Consider the following 26,761-nt stretch of genomic DNA (forward strand, 5'->3'; position numbering starts at 1 on the left):
GCTGAGCCATTCATACAAGGGGGGAAAGCTGGGCCATTCATACAAGGGGGAGCTGAACCATTCATACAAGGGGGATGAAATCTGAGCCATTCATACAAGTGGGGAGAGCTGAGCCATTCATACAAGGGGGGGGAAGCTGATCCATTCATACAAGATGGGAGGGGGGAAGCTGAGTCATTCATACAAGATGGGAGGGGGGAACAATTTGAGTGGGAATGGAGGGATTTATTATGCGTGTGGTGAGTTTGAGTGAGGATGAGGGGATTTATTATGTGTGTGGACAACTGGAATGGGGATGAAGGGATTTATTGTGTGTGGGGACAATTTGAGTGAGGATAGGGGGATTTATTATGTGTGGGGAGAATTGGAGTGGGGATGGGGGATTTAATGTGTGGGGGATATTTGAGGACACAAAATGAAGAGCAAAGGGGAGATGAGGAAACAGTATGAGGAAATGGGGGCATGTATGAGGAAACAGTACTGGGGAATGGGGGGCATGTATGAGGAAATAGTACTAGGCAATGGGGGCATGTATGAGGAAACAGTACGGGGGAATGGGGGCATGTATGAGGAAACAGTACTAGGCAATGGGAGGCATGTATGAGGAAACAGTACGGGGGAATGGGGGCATGTATGAGGAAACAGTACTGGGGAATGGGGGCATGTATGGGCAATGGGGGGCATGTATGAGAAAACAGTAGGGAGATGGGTGCAGACAGTATGGGGAGCGAACGGGGGAATGTATGTGGGCACAGTATGAGTAGCGATGTGAAAAATGTATGTGGACAGAGTACGGGGAGTGAGGGTGATGGGATGTGTGCAGACACAGTATGGGGAGTCAGGTGCATAGGCAGTATAGAAAGCAAGGGGGTAAATATATGAGGAGACAATATGGTGAACAGGAGGGATGTGAGAAGAGACTATGAGGAGGGAGGGGAATAGTGTCATGAGACAGTATGGGAGGAGAAAAGTGAGTGGGCACAGAATAAAAACTGAGTAGTGGGTTCTTAGCATGGGGGACAGTGTAAGGGCACAGCCAGGAGTGGACAGTATACCAACGAGGGGGAGTGTGATGAGAGAGTACAGTATAAATACTGGGCCCTATAGGGGGGACACAGTGTGAGAGGGCAGTGTGAAGAGGGAGGCCGGTATGGAAAGGAGAGGTCAGTGTGAAGGGCATGTACCATAGGAGGGACAGTGTGGGGGTCATGTTTTGTGCAGACAATATAGTGAGGGGCAATTTTTCATTCAGGAGCATTATAATGACACTTGTATCTTTAAGGGCATCATGTGGAGATTTTCTGCAAAAGAGAAGAGAAGATGGAGGTCTGCAGAGATGGCTGTGGATGAGAAAACTCATCATGGGGTCTGGACAAGATGAATAAAAGAAGGAGTGCGGCTCCAGAGGCGATGTCATCTATCAGGTACCTGGATGTAAATGTTATTTGTGATACCAACTAATTCTCATGTTTTATTTATGTTAGGAGCATTAAAGGGGATGTCCAGGTTTGTAATGAGTCTGCAGTCATTCTTTGTGACTGCAGACTTCTGAGTTCTCACAGTGCGCACTGCACGCTGTCAGGATTCTCTCATGCCGGCGATTTACAAACATGCGGTCACGTGCTGACTAGACATGTGTGGCCTCACTCTATGAAAATGAACTGAACGAGGCCCGGAACATCTAGTCGGAATGTGGTCAGAAGTATACAAATTGCATGCTTGTGCTGACATGACTGTCCACCAGCAAGGGAAAATCCTAAAAGTGTGCAGTGCATGCATTGTGAAAATTCAGAAGCCTGCGATGTCAGGATTCAGCTCTGCAGGTTCCAGTAGTCATTACATGGACACTTCACTCATATGTGACTTTCATATTATGGTCCTGTGACAACGAGCTTCTATTCTGCTCCTCTCTGTTTTTCACTGAACATTGAGAGTATTAGGAAGAGGAGCTTGTGGGTGCATGACTAAGTGTGCAAATCGCATGTGTGCTCGGGGGCGCCAAAATGTATTCCCGGGTGCCAGAAAACCGACATACACCTCTGCTGGTATGCTACTGCGAGCGGTGATTACCGGGTCCGGTGGAGGGATGTCTGTGCACAGTGCAGCACAGGCAGTGAGGCAGGGACTGAAGGTGTGCACAGAGAGACAATGGAGACCCGGAGACTGCCCGTCCCAGTCTACGCAGTAGCGTGGAGCCCTCATTATCATAGGAATATGTCAGGTAATAAATTGTTTTTATAAAGCTTTATAGTGTAGTTTTAGGTCAGAGAGGGATGGTTAGGCATGAGCTAGCAAGGTGCAGAGACAGGTAGTGATGGCTATTTGCGGACATGTGCGGCACTTGCAGTTTTGCACTTGCGGTGAGACAAAAAAACACTGCTAGCAGCGTTTTTTTCCATTGCTGCAAGTACCGCATTTGCCGGATCGCGGCAAAACCGCAAGTGCCGCACATGTACGCAAGTCCCATAGGGAATGAATGAGGCCGAACCCAGTGTTGCCGTAAGTGATCCGTTACACGGCAGATGCAGAAAAACTGCTGAATCTGCTGCAAAAGGCTACTTTCACATCAGCGATTATTGCGCCAAAGTCACTGCTGATAGTGTCATACTCACCAAAGGGGGAGGCAGCACTAAAAGTGTCTAGGGCAGCAGAAACTCTAAATACGGCCCTGCCACATCTATATGAGGAACAAGTGAAAGGAAAAGTGTTGGAGGCAAATTGACAGCTGCCAGATGTGAACAAGGGGGACTTAAAGAATGAGAGCGATGGCGCCAAAGAGTATATACCGTACATTTGCTAAGGTACATTTTGCATTTTGTATCACTGCTTCAGACAGAATGAAAAGCTTTTCACTTACTTTTGTACTTGCTATTATTTTTTTTCTTTTCTAACATCCCAATATGTAAAGAATTTCACAATGTAGATTATCATATATTTGCCACAGGTTTCCCTTTCTTTCCCTGTGATTTGGAAACTTAACAATTTGGCATAGTGTAGAGAAAAGCAGGCTGTTGTTTTCTGTTTGAAGGTGACCTTATATTAAATGAGGCAAGTTTTAGATTGCATACATGGACCATTGAATCTGTGCCCACCACTCTTGGGTGACATTGTAATAGATAGAGGAAGTCATGGCTCATTGACTCAATTCCATCCTTACGCAGCAGGAAAAGCCTAACAGGTGTAAATGGAGTCCTAATATAAACCACATCTTTGCCTCTAATATGAATAATGTAAGGATGTCTTAAAACAGCTGTGATTTAGAAACAAAAGCTGTATGCAAGGAAATTAGTTTTATTTTCTCAGATTAATGACATCACAAAATATAAAGACATTGGGGCATAGTTAAACACTTGGGTAATTCATTCATTAAATGACTTGTCCTTTTTCAGAAAACATTTTGCCATATGCTCAATTCATTATCAAAAAACAACCTGTGCTTTATTTACCCTCCCCATGTCCCGGCCTTGTGTTTCCAATGCTACCCTGATCACTGTTGATTGGTTGCAGCAGTGAAATATGAAGACAGCGCTGCAGCTAGTTGATTGCTTGCAGCAGTGAAATATGAAGACAGCGCTGCAGCTAGTTGCTGAGCTCAGCTGCTCTGTTTATGAACATAGCATGAGACGCTGAGCTCTGTGATTTATTTTAGTACTGCTGATGTGATGTTACCGCTGCAGACAAATAACAAAAACCATGAGAGCTGTGCTGGACATGGGGGGCGTAAGTGAATGCCATTTTTTCTTAAAAAACTAAGTATATGGTTAAAAGTTTTCTGGAAGGACATAGCTCTAATAATATACAGCTCTGGCAAAATTTAAGAGATACCGCATCAAAACCCTGTCATGGGCAGCCCAATCTCCAGACCTGAACCCCATTGAAAACCTCTGAAATGTAATCAAGAGGATGATGGATAGTCACAAGCCATGAAACAAAGAAGAACTGCTTAAATTTTTGCACCAGAAGCGTGTGAAAGACTGGTGGAAAGCATGCCAAGATGCATGAAAGCTGTGATTAAAAATCATGGTTATTCCACAAAATATTGATTTCTGAATAGTGATGAGTGAATATACTCGTTACTCGAGATTTCCCGAGCACGCTCGGGTGTCCTCAGAGTTTTTTTTAGTGCTTGGAAATTTAGTTTTTTATTGCCACAGCTGAATGATTTACATCTGTTAGTCAGCATAAGTACATGTGGGGATTCCCTAGCAACCAGGCAACCCCCACATGTACTTGCTGGCTAACAGATGTAAATCATTCAGCTGCGGCAAGAAAATCTAAATTTCCCAGCACCAAAAAATACTCGGAGGACATCCGAGGGAAATCTCGAGTAACGAGTATATTCACTCATCACTAGGGTTGAGCGACTTTTACTTTTATAGGATCGGGTCGGGTTTCACGAAACCCGACTTTTTCAAAAGTCGGGTCGAGTAAAATCGGCCGATCCTATAAAAAAGTCGGGGGCGGGGTCGTCCGAAACACGAAACTAAATGCAGTGCATTGGGTTTCCAATGGTTCCCAGGGTCTGAAGGAGAGGAAACTCTCCTTCAGGCCCTGGGATCCATATTTAAGTGTAAAATAAAGAATTAAAATAAAAAATATTGCTATGCTCACCCTCTGACGCGCCCTGGTACTAACCGGCAGCCTTCCTTCCTTAGAATCAGCGCTTGAAGGACCTTCGGTGACGTCGCAGCTTGTGATTGGTCGCGCGAGCGATCACATGGGCGGTCGCGCGACCAACCACAAGCCGCAACATCATCTAAGGCCCTTCACGCGCTGATTCTAAGGAAGGAAGGCTGCCGGTTAGTACCAGGGCGCGTCAGAGGGTGAGTATAGCAATATTTTTTATTTTAATTCTTTATTTTACACTTAAATATGGATTCTGATACCGATTTCCGATATTGCAAACATATCGGAACTCGGTATCGGAATTCCGATACCAGATTCAGAAGATCGCCGACCTCATGGCCGACCCCACACAGGGGTCGGGTCGGGTTGCCAAAAGTCGGCGACTTCTGAAAATGGCCGACCCGTTTCGCTCAACCCTACTCATCACTATTTCTGAACTCTTCCTGAGTTAGAACATTTCGTTCAAGAAAAGCACATCCAGCCCATGAATGGCAGCGCTTCCCAGGACTCACATTCAAAGATGATATTTCATATTTTTTTATTTCATAACTTAAAATAGAAGAGATACAACGCGTTTCGGATACAGTATATATCCTTCTTCAGGTATCATAAAAACACAGTACAAATCCTACTAGTATAAAATTCAATTACACTTATATATAGTATCACACCTTTTATCCCAGTCTCAGAAACTTGATTTGGGGTGTGGACCAAGTTCAGGAAAACACCCACTGATTGATACAGCCTTGTTAACATTGATGCAAGGAAGAGAGAAAAAAAAATTAAAAAAATAAAAAAATATGTATCAAAGGGAAAAAAAAAAAAAAAACACAAGAAGAAGGAAAAAAAAAAATCACAAGAAAAAAAAAAAAAACACAAGAAAAAAAAAAAAAAAAAAAAAACAAAACACAAGAACAAGAAAAAAAACAAAAAAAAAAAAAAAAAACACAAGAACAAGAAAAAAAAAAAAAAAAACACAAGAAAAAAAAAAAAAAAAAAACTTAAAAAATAAAATCCTTTAAACTCTCTCTATGATATCATTCAATCCATTTGGAAATAATGTTCCCAAACGATATATCCAAGACGTTTCTTTCCTGTTTAAAAGAGCATTCCTGTTTGCAACTCCAGAGGGTATCTGCTCCACTGGAGTTACTTTTATGTTAAAAATTTTATTATGTTTAAGTAGTAGATGCCTTGAGAGACTATGTTTTAAAAAGCCATTTTTTGCTCTATTTCTGTGGCCATTAATGCGGGACCGCAGTGTCTGTACAGTGCGTCCCACATACTGCAAGCCACAACTGCATGTGATGACATATACAACATGATCACTACTACAGGTGAGTCTTTGTGAGATTTCAAAGACATCACCAGTATTATTGCATTTAATAGTTTTAGCCCCATGATCTAGGATCCCACAGGTGCAACATTTTTTGGAGTTACATTTAAAAACTCCGGTGCCTTGAAGAACTCCACATAAAGTTTGATCCTTATTTTTATAAATGTTTTTTCTTTTTGGATCCAACTGTTTTTTTAATTTACTGGGGGCCACCAAATTTTTCAAAGTTTTCCCCCTTCTATATGTAATCCCTGGTTTATCAGGGAGATGTTTTCCCAAGACAGGGTCACGCTTCAAGATGTACCAATATTTAGAAAGCACAGTTCTTATGATTTTATTGCCCCTATTGAATGTTGTCACAAAATTCAATTTCCAGCGATCATCACTTTTTTCCTTACCAGTAGTCAAAGTGTCCCCCTTCCTGGTTTTTCCTTTTAAACATTCTTCCTGTGTTTTTATTTTGTTGTCCCTATATGCACCATTTATCAAATTTTTCGGGTATCTTTTTTCTTTAAATCTTCTTTTTAGAATTTTAGACTGAGCTACATAATCAGATTCTCTCGTACAATTCTTTCTGATGCGATAAAATTGGCTGTGGGGTATATTAACCTTCCACTTCTTGTAATGTGCACTATTGAAATCTAAAAAGCCATTTGAATCCACTTTTTTGAAGTGGGATTTCGTGATGATTTTTTTACCACTATGGCTGATCTCTAAATCAAGAAATACCATTTTTTCTTTATTAATTTGTGATGTAAAGGTAATCCCCCAGGTGTTATTATTGAGCTCCTTTATGAATTGTGCCGCTTCCTCCTCTGTCCCCTTCCATATGATAATCAGATCATCTATGAAGCGCTTATAAAGCCTTATTTTGTCATAGAAAACAGGCTTAGAAAGTGATGATGAGGACTCGAATCGCCCCATGAATAAGTTTGCGAAACTTGGCGCGACCCGAGTCCCCATCGCGGTGCCGAGCAACTGTAAGTACAGTACGCCTTCAAAAATGAACACATTGTGTTCAAGAATGAATTTCAGACCCTTTAACAGAAAATCTCTTTGTTCGGGGAGCATCTCTGTCTTTGCTAAATAAAAACCCACTGCATTTACCCCCATTTCGTGATCTATGTTGGAATATAATGAATTAACATCCAATGAGATAAAGGAATAATTATCTTCCCATTCAATATCCCTCAGCTCCTCGATTAATTGTGTGGAATCTCTCAAATATGAAGGAAGAGACTTTACTAGATCTTGTAGAAACAGGTCAATATAATGAGAAAGATGACAAGTTAAAGACCCTATTCCTGATATAATTGGTCTACCAGGTGGTTTTTCACAGTTCTTATGCACTTTTGGTAGATGATAAAATAACGCCATGGTTGGCGCAGGATTTGATAAAAACCTTTTTTCTGTTTTATTGAGAATGTTCCTCTCATAGGCTTCCTTAATCATATGGTGATAGTCCCGAACAAAGGATTGTGTAGGATCTTCTTTTAGAATTTTGTAATATCTCATATCAGACAATATGTTCAAAGCTTCCTCAATATAGTCAGATCTGTTTTGCACAACTACTCCCCCTCCTTTATCAGCTTGCCTTATTACTATATCTGTATTTTGTCTCAAATCCTCCAATGCCATTTTCTCTCTTTTAGAGATATTGTTCTCCTTTTTTATCTTGTTTTTTCCAGTTCCATGCTTTTGGATTTTATGTTTATTATTATTATTTTCCCATTTCCTAAATCCTTCAGATACTAATGAAAAAAAGGTATCTATATTTGGTCCTCGGTGTTGATGAGGATTAAATAGAGATTTTGGGTGTACCTCCTTATGGATATATTCCCTTTCTTTGTTTGTCTCTATTGGGATCAGTATTTTTGGGGGATCCCCAATGTCCCCATTTTTTTCGTTCAACAAGAAATGCCTTTTAAGAGTGAGTTTACGAGTGTATGCATTTAAATCGAGAAAAAGATCGAATGCATTCATATCTTGAGCAGGGCAGAAATTTAGTCCCCTACTTAACTGGTAAGGAAAAAAGTGATGATCGCTGGAAATTGAATTTTGTGACAACATTCAATAGGGGCAATAAAATCATAAGAACTGTGCTTTCTAAATATTGGTACATCTTGAAGCGTGACCCTGTCTTGGGAAAACATCTCCCTGATAAACCAGGGATTACATATAGAAGGGGGAAAACTTTGAAAAATTTGGTGGCCCCCAGTAAATTAAAAAAACAGTTGGATCCAAAAAGAAAAAACATTTATAAAAATAAGGATCAAACTTTATGTGGAGTTCTTCAAGGCACCGGAGTTTTTAAATGTAACTCCAAAAAATGTTGCACCTGTGGGATCCTAGATCATGGGGCTAAAACTATTAAATGCAATAATACTGGTGATGTCTTTGAAATCTCACAAAGACTCACCTGTAGTAGTGATCATGTTGTATATGTCATCACATGCAGTTGTGGCTTGCAGTATGTGGGACGCACTGTACAGACACTGCGGTCCCGCATTAATGGCCACAGAAATAGAGCAAAAAATGGCTTTTTAAAACATAGTCTCTCAAGGCATCTACTACTTAAACATAATAAAATTTTTAACATAAAAGTAACTCCAGTGGAGCAGATACCCTCTGGAGTTGCAAACAGGAATGCTCTTTTAAACAGGAAAGAAACGTTTTGGATATATCGTTTGGGAACATTATTTCCAAATGGATTGAATGATATCATAGAGAGAGTTTAAAGGATTTTTTTTTTTAAGTTTTTTTTTTTTTCTTGTGTTTTTTTTTTTTTTTTTCTTGTTCTTGTGTTTTTTTTTTTTTTTTTCTTGTGTTTTTTTTTTTTTCTTGTGATTTTTTTTTTTCCTTCTTCTTGTGTTTTTTTTTTTTTTTTTCCCTTTGATACATATTTTTTTATTTTTTTAATTTTTTTTTCTCTCTTCCTTGCATCAATGTTAACAAGGCTGTATCAATCAGTGGGTGTTTTCCTGAACTTGGTCCACACCCCAAATCAAGTTTCTGAGACTGGGATAAAAGGTGTGATACTATATATAAGTGTAATTGAATTTTATACTAGTAGGATTTGTACTGTGTTTTTATGATACCTGAAGAAGGATATATACTGTATCCGAAACGCGTTGTATCTCTTCTATTTTAAGTTATGAAATAAAAAAATATGAAATATCATCTTTGAATGTGAGTCCTGGGAAGCGCTGCCATTCATGGGCTGGATGTGCTTTTCTTGAACTACTCATCCTGTGTGAGCCTTACTCTGGCTCTCTCACTTGGATCCACCCGAGGCAAGCTGCAAGCCCTGTATATTGAAAAGTATCTCAGAGGGAATTTGGAGGATACACGATCTAAAGCCATTTTAGTCTTTTATCAGGTGAGTGCATAAAATTGTGCACCCTTTAAAGACTATAATATTGTGTTTACGCACTTAGGGCGCCGCGATTTGTCTGTTCTTCTCTCCCAAACAGGGTTTTTTTGTATATGAGTTAGAACATTAGTATTGTTGTTTCTAAATGATTATGAACTTATTTTCTTTGCATTGTAGGGTAATTGTGCATGGCTTCTCTAGGGAGAGATTGCTCCCTGTTAAGTTATTACACTGCTTTTTGACCCCCACTTTTCTGCATTTTTTGAACCTTTGAAATAAACTAATAAAGGTCAATTTTTAGAGGTCTTTATTGCTTTTTGTTGTTTAATAAAGATTATTATTACTATGTTTGTCCCATGCTAAACAGCAGATCCATTCCTATACATTCTTGCCAAAATTATTCGAAACTGATAGAAGTGGGATTTACATGTGAATTCATATTTTTAAATCTGTAGCGTGCCTATTCTTTTGCAGAAATATTTTCGATTACCGGTATACCCTTTGCAATTCATAGGGTGAAATCTTCTGCAAATCTGTGACACAATCAGTAACACAATCACATATAACACATGCAAAATTTACTCTGGATTTGTAACAGATTTTCATCAAAATCTGTATACGAATATTCGTCTGGGTGCACACTTCATATATATATGCATTTGGAATATTTTTGTATTTCGGGACTTTTAGGGATAAGAGCTAAACAATTGTTATTTCACTTTCCTGCACTGTAATATACAGACAACAATCTCTTTTTCCTTTCTACATACAGCCTCAGACAATGACAATATAAACCCAGGTACATCTATTGCCTGCACCCAGAAGCACTTGTTAATCAGCGTGGTACGTATTCATCTTTCATTTGTTCATCTTCTACACAATTCCTGCCATTGTCCAGGCCTTGCACAACAGCTGTAGCATTCAACTTGCAGCTCACGTGATCAATGCCTCTAACTATATTTGTTCCTTTACTGTTTGCTTTAGACTCACTTTTCATTCTAGGTTTCACTCTGAACACATACGAACCAGCAGGGGAATCGAAACCCAGCAGGTGCTAGTTCCATCCATCAGCTGTTGCTAAACTAATGACTTGTTGTATTATATATGAGTGGCCTAGATTCTGAGACTTGAGACGTTACCTGATGTCAGTAGTGTGCTGTGAATTGCTTTTCGATGTTCTACATTTAAAGTAGACATATCACCTAAGCAAAAAATTGACTTAAATATCTTGTAAATATCCCCGAGCTCCCCTGATTCTGCAGCTCTTACCTGTTTTGTGCAGTGCCACTCCAACACTGAGATATTCACACTTGAGCACAACAAGACAAACAGGGCGATTCTTCAGAATCTTCTCAGAGCGTGTGCGCTTTCATGCCTCCCTCTCAAGCACTGCCAGTCACAGATCGGCAATGTCTGAGACTGCCAGACTTCTATATTACCTGCCAAGTTGTAATTGGCAGCATCTGGAAAGTCTAAAAGTGTTTACCCCCAGAGAAGACTCTGAAGACATACCCAGTTGGTCTACAAGCAGAGATTTCACATACTACGCTCCTAAAGCAACAAATACTGTATAAATATCTCTACAATGGAGCAATGCAATGACAGAAGGGAAGAAGCAGGGGAGCTCAAGTATTTTTACAAGTTATTTAACAGGATTTTACTAATCAAGTGACAGTCCTTTATAAGTAATAGTTGGTATTTACATAATGTATCATCATCTTGATGGAACAATGGTAGAATGCATTTTATAAAACATTTTGGTACCCTGTTTACTGTCAACTGTATACACTGATATAATGTATTAGATATGTTGTTTATTACATATGTACGGTATTATCACTGGGTGTACAGCAGATTATACACCATTATAGTCTTTACCATAGAATGTGGAGCCTTTGTATCTCTATATGACTACCTCCACATCATGGATTTTGTGCCAACAGCTAGGGTTCCTGACTCACATCCAAAGCAAGACAGTAACGCAAACTTTGATACTAATTAAAACAAGGCAGGACACAAAGACTGACCAGTCAAAATATGAATATTTTACATGTGTCAATGTGTTCAGTTGGCAGCCACAGTTACAGCAAAAGATGTGGTCGTGTGTATTAATTATTATTTTCATAAAATATTTAATAATATTTAATAACAAAGAATAATTGTGAGCTTACTGGGTTCAATTTGTAACGTGGCACATTTATCCAAGAGAATAAAATGGATTGGTACACTGATTAATGAAAGATCAAGTATCAGAATGATTCACATGTACCAGAAGGAATGTCATGTAGCGAAAGATGCTAAATTATTAAACAGGCATCATTATCATGGTAGATGCAGCCAGATGACCCTTCATGTTCTAACAAGGTGCACCCTTGGTGTGGTTGAGCAGTTCACGTGACCTCCTTTTCACCTACTTATTTTCCATTTATCTCCACCCTCCTCTGGTTCCTATTGAGCTAACGATGACAGTCAAGGAATAGTGGGTGAACCAAGTAGTTGGAAAGGTGCTCTGAGTTGGTTGGCCACACCAAGGGTATACTGAGGATTTCAGTAGCATATATGAATAAAGAATGATTTCTGGCCAATGCAGCAACAGATATGGACACTAAGTGTATGATTTCTTACTAAGACTATATCCCCTACCATGAATGTGCTTGGTTTGAACATGCTTTTTTTGCTGACAAACTCCCTTTTAAAGTACTTAAAATTTTAGTTTCCATAGTAACCGAATGTTTCACAGTTTTACTGTATGTGATGAATGACCTCAATAGAATATGAATATATCAAGGCCTCTTTCAGTTTTTATCCTGTCAGTCTACAATAGAGATGAGTAAATTGGCTCCAGCCAAATAGAATTTCCTTCAAATTTTACAAAAGAGCAGATTCGCTAGCACTCGTTTTGGTTATGGAAAGCCTGAAAGGGTTTAAAAAATGTACTCCCAGGGCCCTCACCTTCATTGCCATGCAACCCTGCACAAGTCCGGTCAGCTATTTGGTCTGTCCAGTCTTTAACACGTGGCACCTCCGACACAGACTATGTCCCTCAACATTATGTTATGACATCACAGGGCCTAGTATGGGTCATAGCCACCGCGCATGCCTGGTGCCAGAGGGAGATACTGCACATAGTAAGTATAATTTTTGTTTATTTTGTATTTCCTATGTTTATTATGATCTGAGATTCCAGGAGACCTTAGAGCTTAATAATACAAATTCAATTCACATAATATCTTGACCTATTTCATGAGATTCCCTCATCCTTTGTCAACACTAAGATTTGCAATATAAAATTCTACAGTCAAAATTGAACTTAAAGGGTCACCTTATCTCTTATTTGTTGCCGGACTTTCTCCCTTTCTAATTCCATCCTGGCATGTTTGGCCTTTCTTTCATCCTCCTGTTGACGAAGAGCTTCTTGTCTTTCTTCTTCCTTTTTTTGGGCATCTGGATCTTTCTCCTCTTCACCTCCGAGCATCTTACCCATATCCTTAGTTGCCCCTGTGTGCAATGGGAAACACATGAAAGCAAACTGGTGCAAAATACTGTAGAAATCAATATCTTAGTTATTTGGTTAGAATCAAATACATTTTAGATTTCAGTTCTCATTTATGCTTATTATTTCATGTATCTCTTTCAGTATTAGCACATCTAACTTCACTACAATGCACAGCTGTACTATATGCATGATATGGTACATTTCCTCTATGCTTGTCATCTATAGACCCCGCTGTTCACATAACTCCCATTATTACATCTTACACTATTTACACTGTTATATTACACTAGCTATTGAACCCGTTCTACGCCCGGGTGGCGAGCATTTATATTGGTATATGGTCTCCATCCTGGTATGTGCTGCTCCATCCTGCGCCCCCATCCTGTCATGTGCTGCTCCCATCCTGCGCCCCCGTTCTGTCATGTGCTGCTCCCATCCTGCGCCCCCGTTCTGTCATGTGCTGCTCCCATCCTGCGTCCCCGTTCTGTCATGTGCTGCTCCCATCCTGCGCCTCCATTCTGTCATTTGCTGCTCCCATCCTGTCATTTGCTGCTCCCATCCTGCGCCCGTTCTGTCATTTGCTGCTCCCATCCTGCGTCCCCGTTCTGTCATTTGCTGCTGCCATCCTGTGCCCGTTCTGTCATGTGCTGCTGCCATCCTGCGCCCGTTCTGTCATGTGCTGCTGCCATCCTGCGCCCGTTCTGTCATGTGCTGCTGCCATCCTGCGCCCGTTCTGTCATGTGCTGCTGCCATCCTGCGCCCGTTCTGTCATGTGCTGCTGCCATCCTGCGCCCGTTCTGTCATGTGCTGCTCCCATCCTGCGCCCGTTCTGTCATGTGCTGCTGCCATCCTGCGCCCGTTCTGTCATGTGCTGCTGCCATCCTGCGCCCGTTCTGTCATGTGCTGCTGCCATCCTTCGCCCGTTCTGTCATGTGCTGCTGCCATCCTTCGCCCGTTCTGTCATGTGCTGCTGCCATCCTGCGCCCGTTCTGTCATGTGCTGCTGCCATCCTGCGCCCGTTCTGTCATGTGCTGCGGCCATCCTGCGCCCGTTCTGTCATGTGCTGCTGCCATCCTGCGCCCATTCTGTCATGTGTTGCGGCCATCCTGCGCCCGTTCTGTCATGTGCTGCTGCCATCCTGCGCCCGTTCTGTCATGTGCTGCGGCCATCCTGCGCCCGTTCTGACATGTGCTGCTGCCATCCTGCGCCCGTTCTGTCATGTGCTGCTGCCATCCTGCGCCCGTTCTGTCATGTGCTGCTGCCATCCTGCGCCCGTTCTGTCATGTGCTGCTGCCATCCTGCGCCCGTTCTGTCATGTGCTGCTGCCATCCTGCGCCCGTTCTGTCATGTGCTGCTCCCATCCTGCGCCCGTTCTGACATGTGCTGCTGCCATCCTGCGCCCGTTCTGTCATGTGCTGCGGCCATCCTGCGCCCGTTCTGTCATGTGCTGCGGCCATCCTGCGCCCGTTCTGTCATGTGCTGCGGCCATCCTGCGCCCGTTCTGTCATGTGCTGCGGCCATCCTGCGCCCGTTCTGTCATGTGCTGCTGCCATCCTGCGCCACCATTGTATTATATGCCCCCCGCTCCAGTGTGTATGCCCCCGAATGCTGCTGCCATATAAAAAAAAATAAAAATACCATACTCACCTATCGTCCGGCTCCACTGCAGGTATGTCTTCAAGAAAATGGCGCCGGAAAGCGGGGACTGCGCAGGCGCCGATTCCGGCAGCAGGAATCGGCGCCTGCGCAGTCCGCGCTTTCCGGCGCCATTTTCTTGAAGACACACCTGCAGTGGAGCCGGAGTGTGTCTTCAAGAAAATGGCGCCGAAAGCGCGGACTGCGCAGGCGCCGATTCCGGCAGCAGGAATCGGCGCCTGCGCAGTCCGCGCCCTCCGGAGCCGGGACCAGAGGAGCCGGGAGACGGAGCCGCAAGCAGCGCTGGAACCGGGAAAGGTGAGTATACTTACCCTCCCTCCTGGCGGTCCCTGACTCTCCGGTGGAGATGGCGGTATGCGTTCAGTGCTTACGCATACCGCGATCTCCCGGGAGCGTCGCTCTGTGAGGCCCAGACTGCGCCGGCGCTTGCGCTTGCGCAGTCTATAGAGGCTTCGGACAGAGTGACGCTCCCAGCGTTATATTATAGATGTCAGCGAGTCATCTCATTATACCTAATTTTCAAAATCTACCCAAGGAGAAGGAATATATTAGTACTGAATTATATGTACAGCATAGTCAAACCTCCCAATACTCTCTAAGAGTTAAGGCTGGAGTCACACTAGCGTAGACTATGGACGAGTGCTATGTGAGAAAACATCGCATAGCACTCGGACCATTGTTAATCTATGGGGAAGCTCACATCACCGTATTTTTTCTTAGGCGTATAAGACGTGCATGTAAAATCGCAGCATGGTGTGATTGTACACGTATATCGGCCGAGTCTCGCCATTGCAAGCCTATGGTTGCGAGAAAAATTCGGACACCACACGGACCATTAGGGTGTCTTGCGAGAAATACGCACACATTTTCCTCATTTCAGCCCATTGAGCCATTAAATTCAATGAGGAAAAGCAGTGAGAAATGTAAAGTCATGCGGATGTCATACAGATGCATAGGTGGGAGAAAATCGCATCATCGCATTGCAAACGCATTACACAAGGATGACCATACAGAGAACACTTGTGCAACTCTTGACAGGGAAACTCGGACCGATTTTCCAGTGTGACCCTGGCCTTAAAGTGTAGGCTTGATGTCCTTTTCAGAAAGACCTGCACCCACGGATATTATGTTCAACATGTAAAACTCATCAGCTTCTTGTCAATGATATAGTTGGAGCTCAGATTATTGTTAGGTAAATAATTCAGTCATCTCCTAGACAATTTTGGAGTTCTAGTCCATCATTAAGTCTAGGTGGTTATTTTATAAAATTCATGCTGGATTCAGATACCAGCTTTTGGTGTAGTTTTGGAAACTACTAAAGTGGTTTCATTAGAAAAAAATTGGGATTTTGGGGACATCAACTTTCCTAGACAATGTTAATTCAATTCTATGCAAATTGAATTTGTATAATATTTTTGGGAATGCATAGAGACCCACAGAAGTTGAACAATTTGCAACTCGATTCATGCAAAATGATAAAAATGCTTGCTGCCGTTTTACACAATGTAGAAGATAGCATCTGCCAGAGAAGCTCACATGAAGTCAGAGAGTGGTTGGATAGGCTTTTATATAATGCCTTGTACTCATCACTTCACATACTATAGCACAATCAACTAGGAGGAACCATTGTAGCCTGTATAAAAACAGAGGTAGGGAATGCAGCAGTCACTTTGGGATGAATATGGATAGTGAGAGGAAGTCACTATTCTATAGACAGTGTCCATTGTACTACAGCTTTAGTTCAAGAAGATTAGAGTAATTTGTCAATAAAAGACAATAAAACAAAGGCTTGATTAATAGTGGAAGAAATAAAGTGAAAGAGTGAGTGAGAGAGAGAGGTGGGCTTGCAGCAGAGATTGTCTACAACTGTAACTATGGTGCAGCTGCTACATTTTAAATATAAATTCTTTAGGCTGAAGTAAGCCAACAATATTTCTGAAAAAAAAAACCTAAACTTAGTGTCTGCAAGACACAGTGTCTGTGTCACGAACCACTGAACTGACTTTTTGCACACCTGTTTTATTAGTCTAATTTAACATCCATACATACTAGGTAAATGCTACAATAATACAACCTTGCTGCAGTTTTTTCTCTATTTATACCTAGCATTAGCATTCCTTCATTCTTTTTTTTGGAAGGGAGAGATGATTTTTATGAACATGCAAAAGGGAATTTAAAAAAAAATAGTGATTTCACTATCTACCTAGCAAAGTGTGCATATCAAAAACCCCTGATAGCTTCCACAACCATTTTATTAAAGGGAGCCAGTCAGCACAGAATGACAGTTAAAGTACAGGCAGTCGGTGCATCTTTTCACACTGTATTACCCAAATGTGATATTCGTACATGCAACACCAAAAGACTAGACTGTTGTCATTACTGTTGATTGTAGTGCTCCATACAGTATAATGTAAGGGCATTATACTGTATAGAGCACTATGTAGGGACATTATATTGTATGGAGCACAATGTGGGTCCATTATACAGTATAGGTAACTATGTGGGGCACATTATACTGTATGGAGCACTATGTGGGTCACTTTATACCATGTGAAGAACTTTTGGGGGTCATTATATTATATGGAACACTTTTTGTGGCATTATACTGTATGGAGCATTATGTGGAATCATTATACTGTATGGAAGGCAATGCATGGCCCCATTATACTGTATGAAGGACTTCATGTGGCCCATTATAGTGTATAGAGCACTTTTTGTGGCCATTATACTATACTAGATGGTGGCCTGATTCTAACGCATCGGGTATTCTAGAATATGCATGTCCACGTAGTATATTGCCCAGCCACGTAGTATATTGCCCAGCCACGTAGTATATTGCCCAGCCACGTAGTATATTGCCCAGCCACATAGTATATTGCCCAGCCACATAGTATATTGACCAGCCGCATAGTATATTGCCCAGCCGCGTAGTATATTGCCCAGCCACGTAGTATATTGCCCAGCCACGTAGTATATTGCCCAGCTGCATAGTATATTGCCCAGTCACATAGTATATTGCCCAGTCACATAGTATATTGCCCAGTGATGTAGTATATTGCCCAGTGACGTAATATACAACACAGAGCCATGTAGTATATTGCACAGCAACGAAGTATACAGCACAGAGCCACGTAGTATATTGCCCAGCCACGTAGTATATTGGCCAGTCACGTAGTATATTGCCCAGCCCCGTATGTCACAGGTTAAAAAATAAAAAATAAACATATATTCAACTTCCGAGGGCCCCTTGTAGTTCGGTCACATGACCGTGACATCATGACAGGTCCTTCTCGCGCAGGTGCGCAGGACCTGTGATGACATCGCGGTCACATGACCGTGACGTCATGGCAGGTCGTTCTCGCGCAGGCACGCAGGACCTGTGATGACGTCGCGGTCACATGACCGTGATGTCATGACAGGTCCTCGCGCAGGCGCGCAGGGCCTGTGATGACGTCGTGGTCACATGACCGTGATATCATGGCAGGTCTTTCTCCCATACCATCCTTGCCACTGGAACCTGCCTCTTGTATGGAGTGGTCACCGGAGCATCGCGAAAGGTGAGTATATAATGATTTTACATTTTTAAATTATTTTTAACATTAGATGTTATTACTATTGACGCTGCATAGGCAGCATCAACAGTAAAAACTTGGTCACACAGGGTTAATAGCGACGGTAACGGAGTGAGTTACCGGTGGCATAACGTGGTCCGTTTCCGCTGGCATTAACCCTGTGTGAGCGGTGACTGTGGGGAGTATGGAGCGGGTGCCGGGCGCTGACTGCAGGGGAGTAGAGAGAGACTAATCGGACTGTGGCCGTCACTGATTGGTCGCAGCAGCCATGACAGGCAGCTGGCGAGACCAATCAGTGACTTGGATTCCATGACAGACAGAGGCCGCGAACAATGAATATCCGAGACAGACAGAAGGACAGACAGAAAGACGGAAGTGACCCTTAGACAATTATAAGGTAGATGGAGAGATTACAGTTGGAGAATCATATTATGACGTGGTCACCATTCTTGTGGAGAGTTTGAGGGAAGGGGGTACACTAGGGCCATCATACCGTGCGTGTGGACGGTACTGTGTAGGAATTCATTGTATTATCTGTATTATTCAAGTCTTTTATCCTTTTTTATTACATATTTAAACTAGGCCATTGGGCCACATGGTTTTTACTGCTCTTACAGAACATGCTATGTTATTACAATATTTTATTCTACAATCTATTAATTAAAATGTACTTTGTTCATGGGACAACCCCTTTAAGTTTGTTTTCACATGAAAAAGTTCATCATTATATTTGATGAAAAAACTTCCTCAATCGTAGACATTTTTTGTCCAAGTTTTTAACTTTGTCCCTCTGTGTTTTACATCCCTGCTTTGGAGTGTAACTGCATTTTCAGGTGATTTTTCAGAATGAACTGTAATGTGTGTGTATGTCAAAAACAACACTATTTCTGACTATTAAAGGACATTTATTCTGCATTTTAAGCAATTTTTCCATTTTCCTTATGCCTTTCTGTTTTTTCCCCTCCAGCTCATTTGTTCCTCCTATCTCCATAGAGAGTAATAGGCAAAAGTGTAATTTGTTCTCTCCCTGTAACCAGATTTGAGCTATTTTTGAACGTAAATAATCTGTGAAGGGGACAAAAATTGACTGAGGATTGGGAACAAAAAATATTCTCTAATAATAATAATCTAATATATTCTAACATTCTAGTAATAATATTATCTAATGTAATAAGCTATATTAAAAAGATTATTATACTATTAACTTATGAACAATATTCATAAATAAAGTGTTGTTACAAGTCAAGGGTCCATACTTGAGTTCATTCTTTTTTTATGCCTCCATTTATGCTCGAAATATAATTGTAGACCTAACAATGGACCTTTAATTACGTGATCTCTTGATGTGGCACTTGATGATTTTTGTACTTAACGTCTCCAAGTAATTTTCTCTATATCAATAAAGTTTGAACTTTTGTAACAATCAAGTAGTTACGGATATTGAAAGTTCATTAATTTTATCTAAAGAGTAATTTGTAGGATATTGCATAATCATAGTTATTCCTAAGTGTTATGATATGGAGTAGAAATTTGTTATAAGTCATGTGGGACAACTTTGGTAATTAACAAGGGATTAGGACTACATTTACAATTAATAAAAATGTTAGTAATAAAAATAAATTATTATTATATTTGTTCTAACTGCGAATGCATAAAGAATGCCGATGGCTTGGTCTGTATTCACTTTGCAACCCATTTTATTATCCAAAGAGCAATAGGTTCTACATTATAAATAATTTTGAGATGTTATTGATTACTAGTGGAAAATTCTTTAATACTTGATCATAGTGAATTTATACTATGACACTAAAAGTCTTATTATTGTATTATTTTCTATTCTTTTTTTATCCTTCACCAAAGAAATAATATTGGTAAACAGAAATCTGATGACATAAAATAAATGTTTGCAACTTAAAAATAATGGCCATCCTGCTATACAAAGAGTTTGGGATTTGAGAAGACCTGCACCGTGTAAAGATCATTGGACTATGCTAAAAGGTCCCTTCCTAAATGCGTAGTGCAAATAAGAAAGTGTTCTTTGCTCAGATATGATTTTGTAATCTTGCCATAAAGAGATTATGTCTTAACAGGAAAAAATTATAGTACTGGACATTTGCTTCCCTAGAGATTTGCCTGTCTGACAATCCGCGCTGTGACAATCCGTGCGCCAACATAATTCTCAGGAACAGTCTGCTGAATCTTTCACTATTTCTTTCACCTGACAATGAGCATCTGCTAAATAATATTTCCAAAATTGAAAAAGTTAGAGATCTAGCACCACTAAAACTACGTATCACACTGATACCGTCTACTAAGTTTCCAGTCTTTGAGGGATAGGTGTATAGTGAAATGGGCAGTTTGGTGAGAAGGGTGGTAGATGAGAATGGGAACATATTGTTCTTGCCACTTCACTGTAAATCCTAACAATAATAACTTTATAACAGCAGAGAAGAAACAAATTTCCACAATTACATGTACTAAAATTGTTAATAGTATGATAATAAGAAATACATTTTGGCTCAAAATGGTCTTAGAATTTTTCATCATTTATGGAAATGTCAGTGAAATCAATCAAAATCAGACATAAATGAGTAATAAGTAGAATGGGACTTTACTCAGAAACCATCTTGTATTATAATGATCAAACAAAGCCATTGGGAATATTTCAAAGTGCAAATTAATATAAGTTTTCTAATATGAATCAGAGAAAAACAGGAGCAAGCACAGTAGGTGGTGGTATTGAATATTCATGTGCAGCCTCCAAGCAATTAAAACTATGCCCCAGAATGGCTGTATTCAGCGCCTGGGTAAAAACATCACATCATTAACTACACAGCCGCTCTGGTTACAGCAGGAAAACTGGACAAGAGTCAATGAAAACTAACCAATTTGCACTCTAAACAAAGGATATGATTCTATGAGAAGGGTAGAAAGTAAAATTTGAAAACATTGTAATTATGGATTAATCTTTTGAAATTTGAAGTTACCAGCATCGCAGATTTCTTTAAAAGAAATTTGATTTGTGATGAGTTGATATTCCATGAATGAAAAGTTCTGCAAAACCTCCAATTGCTCTGAAAATACAGTGGGTACAGAAAGTATTCAGACCCCTTTAAATATTTCACTCTTTTTTCATTGCAGCCATTTAGTAAATTCAAAAAAAGTTCATTTTTTTCTCATTAATGTAAACTCTGCACCACATCTTGACTAAAAAAAAACTGAAATGTAGAAATTTTTGCAAATTTATTAAAAAAGAAAAACTGAAATATCACATGGTCATAAGTATTCAGACCCTTCGCTCAGTATTGAGTAGAAGCACTTTTATGCTAATACAGCCATGAATCTTTTCGGGAAGGATGCAACAAGCTTTTCACACCTGGATTTGGGGATCCTCTGCCATTTTTCCTTGCAGATCCACTCCAGTTCTGTCAGGTTGGATGGTAAACATTGGTGGACAGCCATTTTCAGGTCTCTCCAGAGATGCTCAGTTGGATTTAGGTCAGCTCTGGCTGGGCCAGTAAAGAATGGTCACATGGTTGTTCTGAAGCCACTCTTTTGCTATTTTAGCTGTGTGCTTAGGGTCATGGTCTTATTGGAAAGTGAACTTTTGGCCAAGTTTGAGGTCCAGAGCACTCTGGAAGAGGTTTTCATCTAGGATATCCCTGTACTTGGCCGCATTCATGTTTCGTTCAATGGCAACCAGTTGTACTGTCCCGGCAGCTGAAAACCACCCCATAGCATGATGCTACCACCACGTTTCACTGTTGGGATTGTATTGGGCAGGTGATGAGAAGTGCCTGGTTTTCTCCACACATGCCGCTTAGAATTATCACCAAAAAGGTCTATCTTCATCTCATCAGATCAGAGAATCTTATTTCTCATAGTCTGGGAGTCCTTCATGTGTTTTTTTAGCAAACTCTATGCGAGCTTTCATATGTCTAGCAATGAGGAGAGGCTTCCGTCGGGCCATTCTTCCATAAAGGCACGACTGGTGGAGGGCTGCAGTGATAGTTGACTTTGTGAAACTTTCTCCCATCTCCGTACTACATCTCTGGAGTTCAGCCACAGTGATCTTGGGGTTCTTCTTTACTTCTCTCACCAAGGCTCTTCTCCCACGATTGCTCAGTTTTGATTAACGGCCAGGTCTAGGAAGACTTCTGGTGGTCCTAAATTCTTCCATTTAAGGATTATGGAGGTCACTGTGCTCTTAGGAACCTTGAGCACTGCAGAAATTATTTTGTAACTGTGGGGAAACGGGGTGTTGACAGGAGCCCAAGTCTGCTAGCCGAACCTGCCTGGACCAGGGATTGTCCCGCATAACACCTGCTCACCAGTTAAATGTGGGCATAATGCTACTCAGACAACAAAGGGTTAGGGTAAAACAGTATGGCAATACTTTATTGAACTACAACACACAATAGCAAACATAACAGTCCCAGCAATTACCCCCAAGATGGTGCACAATTCAGGGTCCCACACTTCCGCTGATGACTCGCTGGGATAATGGTAGATGGTACGTCAGAGCTCCCAGGGTCGCTATTCCACCTGTGATACACACACAGAGAAGAAATATCGACAAACATAGGGAGATGACCGAGAACAGTTTACAGAGTCTGTACAAGGTCTAAAGCCAGTTGACACGAGAGTCAACACCTGGCTTATCTGACCATCTCCATGGAATCAGGCGAGCTGCAGGTCCCAAAACCTGGCTTTCTCCAATCATATCCATGGTTCAGAGATGGTAACTGGATCAGATCTGTGTCCTTCCAACTGTAGCCAAAACCCCCTAGGTTGTTTCCTATAGAATCATAGATCCATGTCCCTCATAATGGTGCCATGATAAATTGGCTGCAGTCCTCTCTCTCGTCCGTTGGGTGCTTTGCAGTATATCCAGCTGGTAGCTCTGTGTGTTGAGATCTGCTCTCTGAGACTTTTTATATCCGAGGCATGTAAGCTATTTTTAGAATTACCCAGTGTCCTTCAGTCCCCCTCACAGCCTTTCCCTATCTACATTCGAAGTTAACAAACTGGTAATCGAATACAATACACAATTAGCATACAAGCACACAGTAAACAAAGATAAACACACACTATGTATGAGTCACTCTTACAGACTTACACAGTATGTTAAATAGTATATCAGTTTGCAAGTCTGTCTTCTTGACCCACCAGACATAAGCACTTAAATCCACAAACCAATATACAAATAAAAAGTCAATTCTTCTTGGGTTGCAAAAACATAGTCATCTGGGTAATTAAGATATACTCTGGTTTATTCACAGTAACCTTGGCCAGATCTGTGCCTTGCCACAATTCTGTCTCTGAGCTCCTTGGGCTGTTCCGTTGACCTCATGATCCTCATTTGGTCTGACATGAACTGTAAGCTATGAGGTCTTATATAGACAGGTGTGTGCCTTTCCAAATCAAGTCCTATCAGTTTAGTTAAACACAGCTGGACTCCAAAGAAGGAGTACAACCATCTCTAGGAGGATCACATTAATGAGAAAAAAATGAACTTTTTTGAATTTACCAAATGGCTGCAGTGAAACAAAGAGTGAAAAATTTAAAGGGGTCTGAATACCCACTGCATATGTATGACATATGCTGTATGTAGCTCTCCCAGGACTGTAACAAACTGTTTCAAGCCCTTAAAAGAGTTTTCCTGAATTTCAGGTCAAAATCTTAAAATCTCCAAATTGCCTAAAATATACATACCACTTATACTTGTGTATAAGCCATGGCACCACATTTTGACTAGAAAACTGGGAAAACTTATTGACTCGAGTATAAGCCGAGTATGCGTTGTACTCTAATCTCTATTCTGGCATGCATGGTTCCTCATCCCCACCCTTGTCTGCATGGCTCCTTATTCCCATCCTTGTATGCATGGTTCCTCATCCCCATCCTTGCATGCATGGCTTCTTACCCCCATCCTTGTATGCATGACTCCTTATTCCCATCCTTGTATGCATGGCTTCTTATTCCCATCCTTGTCTTTATGGTTCCTCATCCCCATCATTGTATGTATGGCCCCCATGAGAAAAGTATAAAAAAATCCTACTTACCTTCCCTGCGCGCCCTCGCAGCATTTTGTTCCAGTGCCAGCAGCTCCTGCGGCCGAGCAATCATGTGTCTCCTCTCATTAAAGTAATGAATATTCACCTCTCTCCATGCCTATGGGACTTGAGAGAGGTGAATATTCATTACCTTAATGAGCAGGCACCCATGATAGCCCGGGAGCTGCTTTGAAGCCGGTGACTGCTGCTAACACTATGCACGAGCTATAAGAGAAATGAGTTTTCGCTGCAAGTGCAGTGAATACTCATTTCTTTTTAGCAGCGGGCACAGGCTTTAGCAGAAGCAGTCAGCTTCTGCCTCCTGTCACCCACTGCTCCGCGGCTCCCCCTCTCCCACCATCCTCTGGGACAACGACTCGTGTATAAGCCGAGGGGGGAATTTTCAGCACAAAAAAATGTGCTGAAAAACTCGACTTATACACGAGTGTATACGGTAAGTTTTGCCCAGCTTACCCTCCTCCCTGCTCAGCCACAGCTCAGCCTAAATTGTGTTCCACTGAAACTACAAAGGATCAGGCAACATGGTGGAAAAATATTTACACCTGTTCCAGTTTATTACCCATGTGTCTACTCTACGAATTTACAAAACACATGTAACTCACTACAGAAATTCTGACACTACATCTAGACCCATCCCAAGATGTATTCCCTGCCTTGGATTTGATACATGCTTTGATATACTGTGATGTGATATACCATGTGATGGTTGTGCTATACTATGTGATGTGACAAGGCAAGGCATTATTGAGAAGACCACATGATCTTGCCCAAGATCATGTGATCCTTCTCAGACTGATGCAATCATCTACATTGAGCAAAATAGCATTTTTTAAAATTTGCATGAATCGGGTCCAGCAAACGTCTAAAATTTGACATAATTTTGATGTGCAACAAAACCATTTGTTCATCTCTAAGTCGAAGTCCAAAAATTATCTCTTTTTGTAAAGTAGGACCATATTTGGTGTCTGCAATCTGAAAGAGCTATGTTTAATTTCTTTTAGCAATGAAAATTTAATTACCAGTAATTATCCCCTTTTGTGCTGTGGCAACGGGTTTGATATTTGTTCATAAAGTAAATAAGCAAAGGGGAAGCAAAAATGCCCAGATGACAAAACGATGACTTATTTCAGCCACACACACTATCTGTAAACAATTGTTCAATGTCTTATGACTTTCTCTCTGACCTCTTTTCCCAAGCTGTGGAATGTGATGTCCTTTCACTATCGTGATTCGCCACAAAATGAATGCTGTATTCTTATTATTTCACTCATTTCTAAAAATGTACCCTAATCGGTAATTCCCAACATGTTGAGTTATCATCTATGCACAGGATAAGTGATAACTTTTCTGTTGCCTCTAGTCTAACCACTCGAATCCCCACTGAATTCAAGAATATGGCTATAAAATGCTGTATTCATTCTCTATGGGGAGCTGGAGATAGCTGAATAAAGATTTTTTTGGAAGTCTTAAAGAGAATATATTGAGTGGTGGCATACTGCTCCTTTCTATAGGACATTTTAGAGCCATAGTCTCAGGATCCTGTAGATACGAAATTACATGTTGTTAGGACTGGCGGAACGCACCAAGACAGATGATATAGATGCGTTCGCAGTCCGGGGTCCACCGTGCAGGTGAAAACCTGCTGCTAGCAATTTGCAGACTATATGGCGGTACACTAAAGTATACACGCGTGGGTTAACCTCACCCAGCGTGAAAGAAGCAATCCTGTTGAGTCACAGGACCGCGGTACCACACATAAAGCGCGAGCAAGTAGTCAGCGAACGCAACCCCAACTAGGATTGAAGTCCGATTAGACCCTTGCTGGCACAACACCGCAACTGGGTGTGTAAGGAAACTGAACAACAATATTAAGGCACAAGAGTGCATGCGGTGCCGCACTGACGAACGCCACTAACCACCCAGGTTTGGGTAAGGAAAGCACAGAGGAAGTGCACGGCGCCGTGCTGGCGGTCACAGCAACTGGATGCTGTAATGTGTGATTAGTGCTGTAGGATAAGTCGGGCGCTAGATAGCAACCATACACCTTCCGCGAACAGACATTCAATAGGGTAGGGGTATCCAAGGATGACTTGCACTCACAACATACACACATTAGCAATTGTAAGACAATACTAGCGCATGGCCGTGCGGTCATGCGCAGTTTATATAGCTGCAGCACAGGAAGTGGCCACAGCACCTTTGCCCTTCCAAGACCTGCCAAGAGGACCAATGGAATGTGCTGCAGAGCCTGAGCACATGACCCTCGATCTCCAACGGGAGATCTTACCCTGGGCATGCTCAGTACGTGCAGACAAGGACTTAGTCCCAGAGAAGTCCGCTCGCTGCTGACCAGCACTGACTTTAATGGCAGAGACTGGAGAAGCAGCAGTAACTCTCAGAACAGAGTGAGAATGAGCAAGACGCTGGGACCGACGTCTCTGCTGAGCAGACTCCACTGCGGCTGGACAAGAATGGGAGACCGCAGCGGAGGTGGCTCGAGATTCCCCCTGTGCAGAAGCGGGAACTCGACCCCTAACACATGTTAGTAATAATCCTTTACTCTGACATAAATTCATATGCTCCAAATAGGAAACTGTTGTGCCAAGTAAGGCTATGCTCAGATAT

The 26,761-nt window shown here is 41.5% G+C and overlaps 1 protein-coding gene across 3 annotated transcripts in view; it reads right to left on the reverse strand.

Moving 5' to 3' along the window:
• CPLX2 (complexin 2) overlaps window positions 1-26,761 on the reverse strand; it is a 306,505-nt gene that overhangs the window by 31,549 nt on the left and 248,195 nt on the right. For all 3 annotated transcript variants that reach the window (XM_069763989.1, XM_069763990.1, XM_069763988.1), the window contains one exon: window positions 12,658-12,833. In XM_069763989.1, coding sequence (XP_069620090.1) covers window positions 12,658-12,833 — 176 coding nt within the window. The remainder of the gene's footprint in view (window positions 1-12,657; window positions 12,834-26,761) is intronic.

Source organism: Ranitomeya imitator, chromosome 4, assembly GCF_032444005.1.
Source record: "Ranitomeya imitator isolate aRanImi1 chromosome 4, aRanImi1.pri, whole genome shotgun sequence".
Taxonomy (NCBI): Eukaryota; Metazoa; Chordata; class Amphibia; order Anura; family Dendrobatidae; genus Ranitomeya; species Ranitomeya imitator.